The following is a 12,287-nucleotide window of genomic DNA, read 5'->3' as shown; positions in this document are numbered from 1 at the left end:
CTTATTAAGGTATACAAATAATGAATCTACTTACAGAAACGTGTGTATGTGTAAAGGCAATTATAATACAAAATCTATTTTCATAACTATAAAAGACCCAATCAAACAAGTACTTCCCACACTCAAGTTTTTTTTCCCCTGTATTTAAACATAGTACAGTTTAATTTGATCCTATCCAAAAAAGTTGCATTCCAGATTTGATATACAAGGGCAGAGAAACGTAGCTGCCGACTTGACAAATGCCATTGGTCTTGCAAGTGGTGTTGCTTGGATAAAAAAGCCAAGATGAGTAAGACTGTAGGAAGTCCCCCTTGTGCCAAAAATGGAAACAAAAAAGGCTTAAACAACCAATGTTGGTTTAAAATGAGGGTGAGGAAATCGTGTGGATTCATATTTATAAAGACCCATTTTTCAGAAATGTAACTTTAGGATAAAAGAATAGAATCATCTGTCTCACATAATTTTAACTTTTATAACTCCTATTCTAAAGTAAGGAAAGCCAAGTCAGGCTGGGGGTCGTGGCTCATGCCTGTAATCCTAGCACTTTGGGGAGGCCAAAGTGGGTAGATCACTTGAGCTCAGAGGTTCAAGACCAGCCTAGGCAACATGGTGAAACCTAGTCTCTACAAAAAATACAAAAATTAGTTGGGTATGATGGTGGGACCTATAGTTCCAGCTACTTGGGAGGCAGAGGCGGGAGGATCACCCAAGCCCAGGAGGTCGAGGCTGTGGTGAGCTAAGATCATGCCACTACATTCCAGCCTGGGTGCCAGATTGAGACTGTTGCAAAAAGAAAAGAAAAGCTAGGTAGGCAACATCCAAGGGATGTTTTCCAAGTTCCTGTTTCATCACTGACTCTGACCTGTGGAGGCACCTGGAAGATGACAAAAGCAGGGAGGAGGAGAACCTGGAGGAGGACCCTTGTGTCTCCTAGGGGATAAGGAAGGTCCACCGAGGAGGAAGAGAATCAGTTACAGCCACCAAGGCAGGAACCAAGAACCTCTTCAGAAGATGACTGGAATAAAGACGACAAGTTCGACATGGAATATGTAAGAGAATCATAAAGCTAGAAGAAAAATAAGAGCAGGGAAGACAGGCAACTTGAGGCAATAAAAAGCGAAAGGAAGAAACTGGAAAACAAGATTTTAGCCAATTTACAATAGTTCCTGAATACCACGATCATGGAAACCAATCAGAGCTTTCTTAGATGAGACCAATTTTATATACTGTACCCCAATTACCCCATAAACCACTATAAGTGTTCAAAATTCCAATATTTTGTTTTTAAAACAACTCCCTGGAAAAGTCAGAAATCCTTTGATAAGCTACCTGAATTTTCCCTGGAAAAATGTTCACAGTAAATATAGGGACTCAGAGATTTACAAGATCTGGTCCTTTTCCTGCATGATTCTTTAAACTACTTGTGAATCAACTCACATGCAACCTGAAAAGTTAATGCGAAAGTCCTTTTCAAGGTATCTTGCTTTACGATCTGGCCCAGTTTGGAGGTATTAGCAGGGCCTCAGGGAAACAAACCATGATTTCCTTTCACTGACCCAATCTCTGTTTTTCCCTTTGTAACCCAATTAATTCTTAACAACTTGCATACTTACTCTCCAGTGGGTCTTCTTTGACTGATGATCTTCCTATTTAATTTTGCTTTTACTGCCTTCAGTTATGTTATTTTTGGTTCCTTGCATTTCATTTTGATATACCAAAATGCTATGTGAGTAAGCTCTGTGTGAAAGATAGAAAAGAAAACGAAACATTAAGAGCTATCTTAATAGCAAGAGTCCAGTTAAAGTGGTTCCAGATCACTGCTTAGAAAAATTGTAGCTTTTCGTGGGACTGAAGCCAGTAACTAACTGCTTACATTCTTAGTTTCTTTCTTGCAAAAGGAAGAAAGGGGATACTTGTATTGAAAGCACATCAAAAATGAAGAGATTGATGCATATACCACATTTACTTAAAGGAATCTTTCTTTATAGTTTTCAGCCACAGGATAAAGCAGCTGTCCTCAAAGTGTTTGGTTGCAGGACCCTTTGACCCTTGTTGCATGTTAACATCAATAACATTTTTTAAATGTTATTTAAATAATATGGTAAAAAATTACTATATTTTACCAAACAATAATTTAGTGAGCACAGTGGCATTGTTTCACATTTCACAACTTGCTTTAATGTCTGGTTTAATAGCAGACAGCTGAATTCTCATCTATGCCAGGTCTGTTACGCAGACCCTGGCCGAACAACAGATGAAAGGAGTACTCAGACACAGATATGCAGTGTAACAGCAGCTAGGGGGCTGCCCAGCATTAGTGGCCAAAGAAGAGAGCAGCCTCGAACAGCTGGAGCTGCTTGCTTTTATTCAGTACAGACATAATGCCGAAAACCTGGAGCAAACATAATCTGTGGGTAATTCACATGATTATTCCCCCTTCCAGGGAGCAGTCATGCGTGTGGATGAGCAAAGGTCGGTTTCTGGACCACACAAGTGAAAAAGCCTATTTAAGATAAATCCCCCTACACGTCCTTGTACCTACTCCTTGCCCTCTGCCTCAAGGTCAGAAAACAGCTGCCTTCAGCTTATTCTCCCCCAAAGCTATACAGAGCCTTCCAACCTTCCAGAAGGCCTGCTCCTTTCCCTACAGTTTCTCCCACCACTCTGACCTATCTACATCTCTCCCTTTTGTTTTTTGCATCAGGTTTTGTTGAAGAGTACAGATGTGTGCAGCAACAGGTTTGACAAGCACAGCAGTTACAGCTGTGTTCTGTCTGGCTTTGCATAAAGGGGTTTGCAGCACATAATTCATCAAATTCTGCCCTCTAGAGGAGGTATTGACTGGCCTCTCAAGTTGTTTTAGCTAGCACTGACCAGTCCCATGGGGTCATACAGAAGTTGTCTGCTATGGCCTCAGTTAATCCTTTCATAAATGGGCTAGTGGCTCCATTTTCTCTAATGGTTTTTCTTATCTCTTTATAAGTGTTGAAAGTAATGGGTTCATGTACCCGATTGCCTTGTTGATCTTGCATTACCAGGCAGACCAAGAGCTCCCTTTCTAATGCTGCTTAAGACAGGGTCCCATAACTGCAGTGTATCCCTTGTCCTTTTTCCAATTTATTGGGAAAATCTGTCTCCTCCATGGCACCTTTACCCGGTAACGGTGGGACTGAGTGAGGAGAAGGCGGCAGTAGGGTAGATGACGGTTCTTCCTCCCTTCCTTTTTTAGGCTCTTCTGTGTAGAGTGGGGTCAAAGCAGCCCTAACTAAGGCCCATAATGTTAAAAGATGTTACTGGGACCCCGTTGCCCTTATGCATGATTGTCATTTAAGATTTCTTCCCACTTGCTCCCAGAGCTCTAAGTCTAATGTGCCTTCTGGGAACTATGGGTTATGGAAAACAAGTTTGCATTAGGTCCCTTAATTGAGCCTCTGAAACCGAGGCTCCACTAGCTTTAAGCAGTTGTTTCAATACTTTTATATGCTGTTTCTGTTGAGCAAATAAGTGTTGTCCCATGATGAAACCCTAGCTTGAAAATTCCCTGGAACTTGGAAATCCCAAGAGGGCTCCAATTCCAATTACTTGCTTACTGCACAGTCTCTTCACCTTTGTTTTCGAGGGTTCCGTCGCAATCCATTGCAGCATTCTTCACACAGGGCACCAGCTGTTGGGTCTGTCCCGCAGACCCTGGCCAAGCAGCGGATGAAAGGAGTACTCAGACACAGATATGCAGTGTAACAGCAGCTAGTGGGCTGGCTGGCACTAATGGCCAAAAAGAAAGCAGCCTCAAACAGCTGGAGCTGCTTGCTTTTATTCAGTATAGACATAATGCTGAAAGCCTGGAGCAAATACAATCTGTGGGTAATTAACATTATTGTTCCTTCTTTCAGGGGGACCCGGGACGGGGAGGTTGCAGTGAGCTGAGATTGCATCACTACACTCTAGCCTGAGCAACAGAGTGAGACAGAGTTGTCTCAAAAAAATAATACTAATTTAAGAAAATAAAAAATTAAAAAGCAACATTCAAATAACAGCAACTGTATTGATTACTGATATCCATAGGATTGTGACTTGACTATCCATGTGGATAATGAAATTTTGTCCCTCCAAAAGGTAAATATAAACTTTGAAGAGTTTGTATTTGAAATGTGGTCTTTGCTTGACATGTATCCAAATTCAGTGGAAAAAAATAAAATGTCACTCAACTCTGTTAATGTTTTGCATTTATTCATTTGCACAGTACAGTTATATTCAGTAAGAAAATATAGAAATGTTTTTATTTTTAAAAATAGGTGATATAATTTACATGATACAAAAATTGGGTGACAGACGTGTATTACAGTGAAAGTTACCTGTCCCACCCAATCCTCCAATACCCCCACTCTGCCCAGCATTGTCTAGCCAGTTCCCCTCCCTAGATACAACCACTATACCAATTATTTGTATATATTTCCAGAGATATTCTAAAGCAAAGTTTTAAAAAGAAATATGAAATTTCCTTATTAAGACAACTAGTGAGAGATCCTTGATTTGTCTTTTCCTGTCTTATTTATACACTGATAAAATCTGATAAAAGAGGCACAAAGGTAGAACACAACCAAGAATTATCAGTGATCTGCCAGAAGCAGGAGTAATTCCCACCAACCCAAACATAAGGTTGGTGATAAGGAACGCCAGTGAGGCCAGGCAGAAGACAGCAAGCAGGGGTTATCTCAGGGTAGGGGACAGGTGATTTTTATTATTCTCCTTCAGTGTAGAATTAGTGCTCACCCACAGGCCTGCTTCGTCTCTGCTTCTGCCCATGGAGGATTTTTGTTCTTTGATCCCTACAGTTAATGGGCTACCAGGCCAAAACATTTCATTGCAGATGACTTGCCCTTCAGTGTTGTCTTCCCTGTCGTGGGCTGGGGAGCGGGGGAGGCAATGCATTCCAGATGGCACATTACAAGATGGTGGAGCCTCTGTCAACCTGGGTCCTTGAGTGATCGTGTGAAGCAAAGACCCTGGCGATTCACAATGGGTGTATAGTATGAGCAAGAAATAAACCTTTATTGCATTAAGTCAATGGGATTTGGCCTATCCTGACTAATGCCATTCCTTATTATTCTCTATATCCTTTGAAATTTTTTTAACAGGATGTATTATTTATTAAAAAAAGGTACAGTAGAAAAAATACCTTTGAAAAGACACAATACAAATGTAAGAATATCGGTAAAACTCAAAATTCAATTTTAATTTGTAATATATTTGTAAAAGTCATTATACTTTTGAGTTTTTTTCTTCTGATATTCTTTTTGTTTTGTTTTGTTTAGTTTGAGTTGGAGTTTCGCTCTTGTTGGCCAGGCCAGAGTGCAATGGCACAGTCCCACCTCACTGTAACCTCTGCCTCTTAGGCTCAAGTGATTCTCCTGCTTCAGCCTGCCAAGTAGCAGGGATTTCAGGCACACACCACCATGCCTGGCTGATTTTTGTTATTCTTAGTAGAGATGGGGTTTCCATCACATTGGCCAAGCTGGTTTCGAACTCCTGACTTAAAGTGATCTGCCCACCTTGGCCTCCCAAAGTGCTGGGATTACAGGTGTGAGCCACTGTGCCCGGCCCTCTTCTGATATTCTTATATTTGTCTGTTTTCAAAAAGAAGGGCTCAATTCAATAACCTAAACTTAAATTTTTAAGTTTACTTAAAAAAGTGAACTAAACCCAAAGTAGGTTAAAGGGAAGATATAAAAAAAGAGCAGAAATCAATGAAATGAAAACAGAAAAAAAATAAGGCTGGGCATGGTGGCTCATGCCTGTAATCCCAGCACTTTGAGAGGCCGAGGCAGGAGGATCACTTGATCCCAGGAGTTTGAGACCAGCCTGGGCAACATGGCAAAACCTCATCTCTATCAAAAAATATAAAACTTAGCTGGGTGTGGTGGTGGCCACCTGTGGTCCTAGCTACTTGTGAGGCTGAGGTGGGAGGATTGCTTGAGTCCAGGAGGTGGAGGTTGTGGTGAGCCGAGACTTTGCCACTGCACTCCAGCCTGGGGGACAGGGGAAGACCCTGTCTCAAATAAATAAATAAGCAAATCAATCAAAACAACGACAACCACCCCAAAACAACAGAAAGAAAATCAATGATACAAAACTGGTTCTTTAGGGAAAAAAAGAACCAATAAAATTAATAAATCTCTAGCCAAATTAAGAAAGAAATTGCGAAAATTAGGAAAGTGAATACCTAGAAACATTAAAAGAATAAGGAACTATTTTGAACATCTTTATTCCAATAAATCTGTATGATGAAACAAACAAATTTCTGGAAAGATACTACTGAACCTCCATCCAAAACATCCCTAAATATCTCTATTAAAGAAACTGGCCAGGTGCGGTGGCTCACGCCTGTAATCCCAGCATTTTGGGAGGCTGAGGCCAGCAGATCACCTGAGGTCAGGAGTTCGAGAACAGCCTGGCCAATATGGTGAAATCCCTGTCTCTACTAAAACTAAAAAAATTAGCCGGGCATGGTGGCTCGGCCTGTAAACCCTGCTGCTCCGGAGACTGAGGCAGGAGAATTGCTTGCACCCAGGAGGCAGAGCTTGCAGTGAGCCGAGATTGTGCCACTGCACTCCAGCCTAAGTGACAGAGTGAGATTCCATCTCCAAAAAAAAAAAAAAAAAAAAATCTCTATTAAAGAAACTGATTATGTATTTAAAACCTACCCACAAAGAAAATATAGGCTCAGAGGCTCATTTGTCTTCATTGACGGAGTCTATCAAGCATTTAGGGAAAAAATACCAAACTTAAAGAGTACCTCCCAGCTCAATTCACAAGGAGTAGAAATACCTTGATACCAAAGACATTTCAAGAAAACCAATATAGATCAGCATCCCTCATGAACATGGAAGCTGAAATTGTTAACAAATTATCAGCAACTTGAATCCATCAATACATCATGGTCAATGGAAACTTATTTTAACATTAGAAAGTCAATCAATGTAACTCACCACATTAACAGAATAAAGGAGAAAGACTATAAGATCACCTGAAGAGATGCAGATACAGCATTTAACAAAATCTAATATGATAAAAACAAACAACAGAAGGACACGTCCCCAACCAGATAAGAAGTCTCTGTGAAAAACCAAGATCAATCTCATGGTGCTGAAAGCGGATATCCATATGGGGGAAAATGAACTTTCACTCTTGCCTTACACCATACACAACAATAAACTAAAAAAGGATTCATATGACTAAATGTACAAGTAAAACTAAAATTTCTAGAAGAAATTGTTTGCAATCCTGGATAGATAATATATTAACTTCCTAGAGCTGCCATAACAAATTATAATAGGCAAAAAATAATTTTTTTTTTTTTTCTAAGAGACAGAATCTTTCTCTGTTGCCCAGGCTGGAGTACCATGGTGCAATCAAAGCTCACTGTAAACCTGAACTCCTAGGCTCAAGTAATGCTCCTGCCTCCACCTCCCAACTAGCTGGGACCACAGATTCGTGCCACCATGCTGGGCTAAGTTTTAAAAAATTTTTATTTGCAGAGATGGGGTCTCATTTTGTTGTCCAGGTTGGTCTCAAACTCCTGGCTTCAAGCATTCCTCCTGCCTTGGCCTCCTAAATTGCTGGGATTACAAGCATGAGCTACCGTGCCCAGATGACTGGTGGTAAATTTAAAGTGAATGGCTCATGATATTATTTGGACGTCTGTCCCCTTCAAATCTCATGTTAAAATATGATCTCCAAGGCTGAACGTGGGGCCTAGTGGGAGGTGTTTGGCTCATGGGGGTGGATCCCTCATGAATGGCTTGGTGCCCTCCCCACAGTAATGAGTAAGTCCTCACTCTTATTTGTTCACGAGAGAGCTGACTGGTTATAAAGAGTCTGGGACTTCCCCTCTCTTCCTGTTGCTCCCTGTCTCACCATATGACACGCCTGCTCCCCCTTTGCTTTCCACCATGACTGGAAGCTTCCTGAGGCCTCAACAGAAACAAATGCTCGTGCCCTGCTTCCTGTACAGTCTACAGAACCAGGAGCCAAATAAACCTCTTTTCTTTATAAATTACCCAGTCTCAGGTATTCCTTTATAATGACACAAAACAGACTAACACAACTTAAAACAACAGAAATTTAATCTCTCACATTCAGGAGGCCAGAAGTCTGAAATTCAATTGTCAGTAGAGGCTAGGCACGCTGGTTCATGCCTGGAATCCCAGCACATTGGAAGGCCGAGACAGGTGGATCACTTGAGGTCAGGAGTTCGAGACCAGCCTGGCCAAATTGGTGAAACCCCGTATCTACTAAAAATACAAAAATCAGCTGGGCATGGTGGCAGACACCTGTAGTCCCAGCTACTTGGGAGGCTGAGGAAGGAGAATCGCTTGAACCCGGGAGGCAGAGGTTGCAATGAGCCATGATCACGCCACTGCACTCCAGCCTGAGTGACAGAGTGAGACCCCCACCTCAACAACAACAACAACAACAACAACAACAAAAAGGCTTGTATACAAATATATGTAGGAGCTTTATTCACCAATGGCCCCAGAGTGGAAATATCCCAAATATTCATCCACAGGAAAATGGATAAACAAATTGTAGTATATCTAGACAACGGAATACTTCTCAGCAATAAAAATTAATATATGCTCCACACAGGGAAAAGCCTCAAAAACATGTTATGTTACGCCATTCTTCTCTTGCTATAAGGAAATACCTGAGGCTGGGTAATTAATTTATAAAGAGGTATTTTTGTTTGTGAGACAGAGTCTTGCTCTGTTGCCCAGGCTGGAGGGCAGTGGCGTGATCTCAGCTCACTGCACCCTCTGCCTTCTGGGTTTGTGCGATTCTCCTACCTCAGCCTCCCGAGTAACTGGGACCACAGGCACGCACCACTATACCCAGCTAATTGTTTTTGTATTTTTAGTAGAGACAGGGTTTTGCCATGTTGGCCAGGCTGGTCTTGAACTCCTGACCTCAAGTCATCCACCCACCTCAGCCTCCCAAAGTGCTGGGATTACAGGCGTGAGTCACTGTGCCTGACCTATAAAGAGGTTGAATTGGCTCACAGTTCTGCAGGCTACACAGGAAGCATGGTGCTGGCATCTGCTTGGCTTCTGGTGAGGCCTCAGGAAGTTACAACCATGGCGGAAAGCAAAAGGGGAACAGGCATCTCACATGGCGAGAGTAGGAGCCAGAGAGAAGGTGGAGGCCCCACATGCTTTTAAATGACCAGCTCTTGCGTGAACTCAGAGGGAGAGTTCGCTTACCACCAAGGGGACGGCACCAAGCCGTTCATGAGGGATCTGCCCCCATGAGCCAGAAAAGTCCTAACAGGCCCCATCTCCAACATGGGAGAGCACATTTTAACATGAGACTTGGAGGGGACACGTATCTAAACCATATCGCTGCCGAACAAAAAAAGCCTAGCAAAAAAGGGTATAGAGTGTGTGGTTCCCATTATATGGGATTCAAAACAGAAAAATGAATCCCTATGGCCAGAGAGACCATCGGTAGAAATCTGAAGCCAGGCTGGGGCAAAGGTGAACCAGGCAACGTTCTGTAGAGATAAAATGTTCTATATTCGGATTGGAGTCCAAGTATCTACATTTTTCAAAATTCAAACTATACACTAAAAATGAGTGTTTTAACTTATTTTTAAAGAATATTCATCTCACAGAATTAGATATAAAAGTAAAAACCTGGAATTAATGTAACTCTCCAACAGTGGGAAATTGGCTACATAAATTGTAACTTCCAATGAACAGTGCCTTCTTTAAACAAATGCTCCTTCTCATAACTCCACTAACATAACAGTAAATTAAGTTTTACTGAATTCTAAAATGAGTAAGAAAACCTCATTGTGATACTGAGGAACACTAGAGAACCTGGTGTCTAGTTTTCAAACTGGTAAGCACTGGCCACGAAGACTGTCTCCTGCCATTCCTGTACTAACTGGACCACCTGGTGACAGAAGAGTAAGTGAGGGGATGTTTACATTTTTTGGAAGTACTCTAGCTAATATGAGTGAATAAGGAATGATAAAATTTGGAAACTGCCCAGTTTGCCACCTCTGATGTACTAAATGGAGGCAGCCAAACATCATCAACAATACTAATACCCAAAGTTGGAAACGGAAGAGTACCCTGCTATCTACAAAGTGGGCTTGCCAAAAAATTAGAACCCGATCAAACCTGTAGATTCAACTACTGATTTCAAGAAAGATGACAAAAGAACTTGTTTAATGACCCCACAGGGTGCAGTAAAGAAAATCCACATGATGGTATGCTCTATAGGATTACAATTTGTTACTTCAATAAATTGTTTCAACAACAATCCAAAAAATTAAGAGACTTAGGATATATCAACTAAGTGCAAATGTAGAATTTATCTGAATTCATGGCAACAAAGAATTACATATATAAGACAATGGGAAATTATGGTGTGATGGGCTGAGTTCTATCCCCCCAAATTCATATGTTGAAGCCCTTAATTCCCAGTACCTCTGAATGTGACTATATTTGGAGATAGAACCTTTGAAGAGGTAATTTGGACGCACACACAAGATACTAGGGATGCTGGTGCACAGAGAAAAGGCTGTGGGAGGGCGCGGGGAGAAGACAGCCATCTACAGGCTGCAAAAGGCCCCAGGAGAAACCACCCCTGGGAACCTCGATCTCACACTTTCAGCCCCCAGAGCTGTCGTTTCAGCCACCCAGTCTGTGGTGGTTTGTTATGGCAGCCCTAACAAATTAATATGTGTGTTTATATTTAAATGTCACTATTGTTTTAAATAAATACTAAAATATTTACAGATGAAATAGGTTGTCTGGGATTTGCTTCAACATAATGCAGTGGGTGTGCTGGGGGCCGAGTGGATGAAAGTGTAGATGAGGCAGGATTGACCACTGGTTAATGGTTATTCTAACTATTTGTACGTATGTTTGAAAATTTTCGTAACTTTAAAAAAAATGTATAAATCTCCAAGGACAAAATTTCAGAGGCTAGAAAATGAACAGACAGATGGTAAATGACTGAGCCCCACCTACACAAAGGGTGCTCCAAGCATCACCTAGGAGACTACTATTCACATAGATCCTCAGGCTCCAGCTCAGATCTATGGAACCAATCTGCAGTTTTAATAAAATCCTCCGGTAAATCACATATACTGGACATACACTGAAGCCAGCAGTGGAGAAAGCAGAGTGGCAATCCAATTTATACCTCAGGACCCTCAAAAATCTCAAGAGTGGCTGACCCAGATGTCTTCAGAAAGGGATGCAAAGATGGGGATAAAAACAGATGGATTCATTGCAAATGAAATAATAAGCAGTTAGATCCCCAGATCTCTTCCCTGACTCAGTGCAACAAATGACTCCCTCTCCAACTATAGAATAAGAATGAGGTTTTCCCCTCTGGGGAAGGTAAAACAATCTTTGGACAGTGGGCACAGCTGAGGATTAGAGGGGCATCATACTGAAAACAGGAGACTGCATAAAAATATACATAGCGCAAGTTGAGACCTCTCCAGCCTTCTTTTTCCAGTTGGACTTCAGGAATACTATTATTACAAGATACAAAGACCCAAACAGCTCTCTCTAGGCATCGGCCCAGGAAGAAATATCTAAAGATACTACATTGAATCTTCCCTGAAGAAACATCCTAGATATTGCCCTACTTATAAGTATGACTGGACATCCAAAGATCCTCAGATATTCAAAGAAAATCTCTAGTATTAAAAGTTGAACAAATCCACAAGCAGAAAAAAGACAACTTGGAGGAAACAGACACAATGCTAGATAGAAGAAAGTTATTTAAAAACTCACTGTTTTCAGGGAGAAAATATTGCATCCATACAAGAAGAGGAGGCTATTTACTATTCTGTCACCAAGTGGTCCAGTTAGTACAGGAACGGCAGGAGACAGGCTTCTTGGCCAGTACTTACCAGTTTAAAAACTAGAGACTAGGTTCTCTAGTGTTCCTCAGTATCACAATGAGGTTTTATTATTCATTTTAGAATTTGGTAAAACTTAATTTACTGTTATGTTAGTGGAGTTATGAGAAGGAGCATTTCTTTAAAGAAGGCACTGTTCATTGGAAGTTATAATTTATGTAGCCAGAAATCAACAGAAAACAAAAAAGGGCTCTTGGAAAATAAAATATGATGGCAGAAGTAGTAAGGTGAACAGAGAGTTGGAAAATAAAGTTTAGGAAATTTCCTAGAAAAAGTGAAACAAAAAGAGAAGCAGTTAAGAAACACGGAGGACCAATCCAACAGGTGCAAATTGTGAATAACAGGA

The 12,287-nt window shown here is 41.2% G+C and overlaps 2 protein-coding genes across 7 annotated transcripts in view; one reads left to right on the top strand and one right to left on the bottom strand.

Annotated features, from left to right (window-relative positions):
• Window positions 1–4,434, top strand: part of PHC3 (polyhomeotic homolog 3) — a 104,351-nt gene extending 99,917 nt beyond the window's left edge. Inside the window, exon 17 of the transcript XR_007723118.1 lies at window positions 3,891–4,434. The gene's annotated coding sequence lies outside the window, so the exon portion shown is untranslated. The remainder of the gene's footprint in view (window positions 1–3,890) is intronic.
• GPR160 (G protein-coupled receptor 160) overlaps window positions 1–12,287 on the bottom strand; it is a 305,594-nt gene that overhangs the window by 261,207 nt on the left and 32,100 nt on the right. For 5 of the 6 annotated variants that reach the window (XM_050778272.1, XM_050778271.1, XM_050778276.1 and 2 more), the window contains exon 3: window positions 1,614–1,737. The exons of the other annotated variant lie outside the window; for it this stretch is intronic. Coding sequence is in view for 2 of the 5 variants with exons in the window: in XM_050778276.1 (XP_050634233.1) it covers window positions 1,647–1,737 (91 nt within the window). In the remaining 3 variants the exon portion in view is untranslated. The remainder of the gene's footprint in view (window positions 1–1,613; window positions 1,738–12,287) is intronic. 6 annotated transcript variants of the gene reach the window in all.

The sequence above is a fragment of the Macaca thibetana genome, chromosome 2 (genome assembly GCF_024542745.1).
Source record: "Macaca thibetana thibetana isolate TM-01 chromosome 2, ASM2454274v1, whole genome shotgun sequence".
NCBI classification, from domain to species: domain Eukaryota; kingdom Metazoa; phylum Chordata; class Mammalia; order Primates; family Cercopithecidae; genus Macaca; species Macaca thibetana.
The sequence above is the reverse complement of the archived record's forward strand: the minus strand, read 5'-3'. Positions and strand labels throughout refer to the sequence as shown.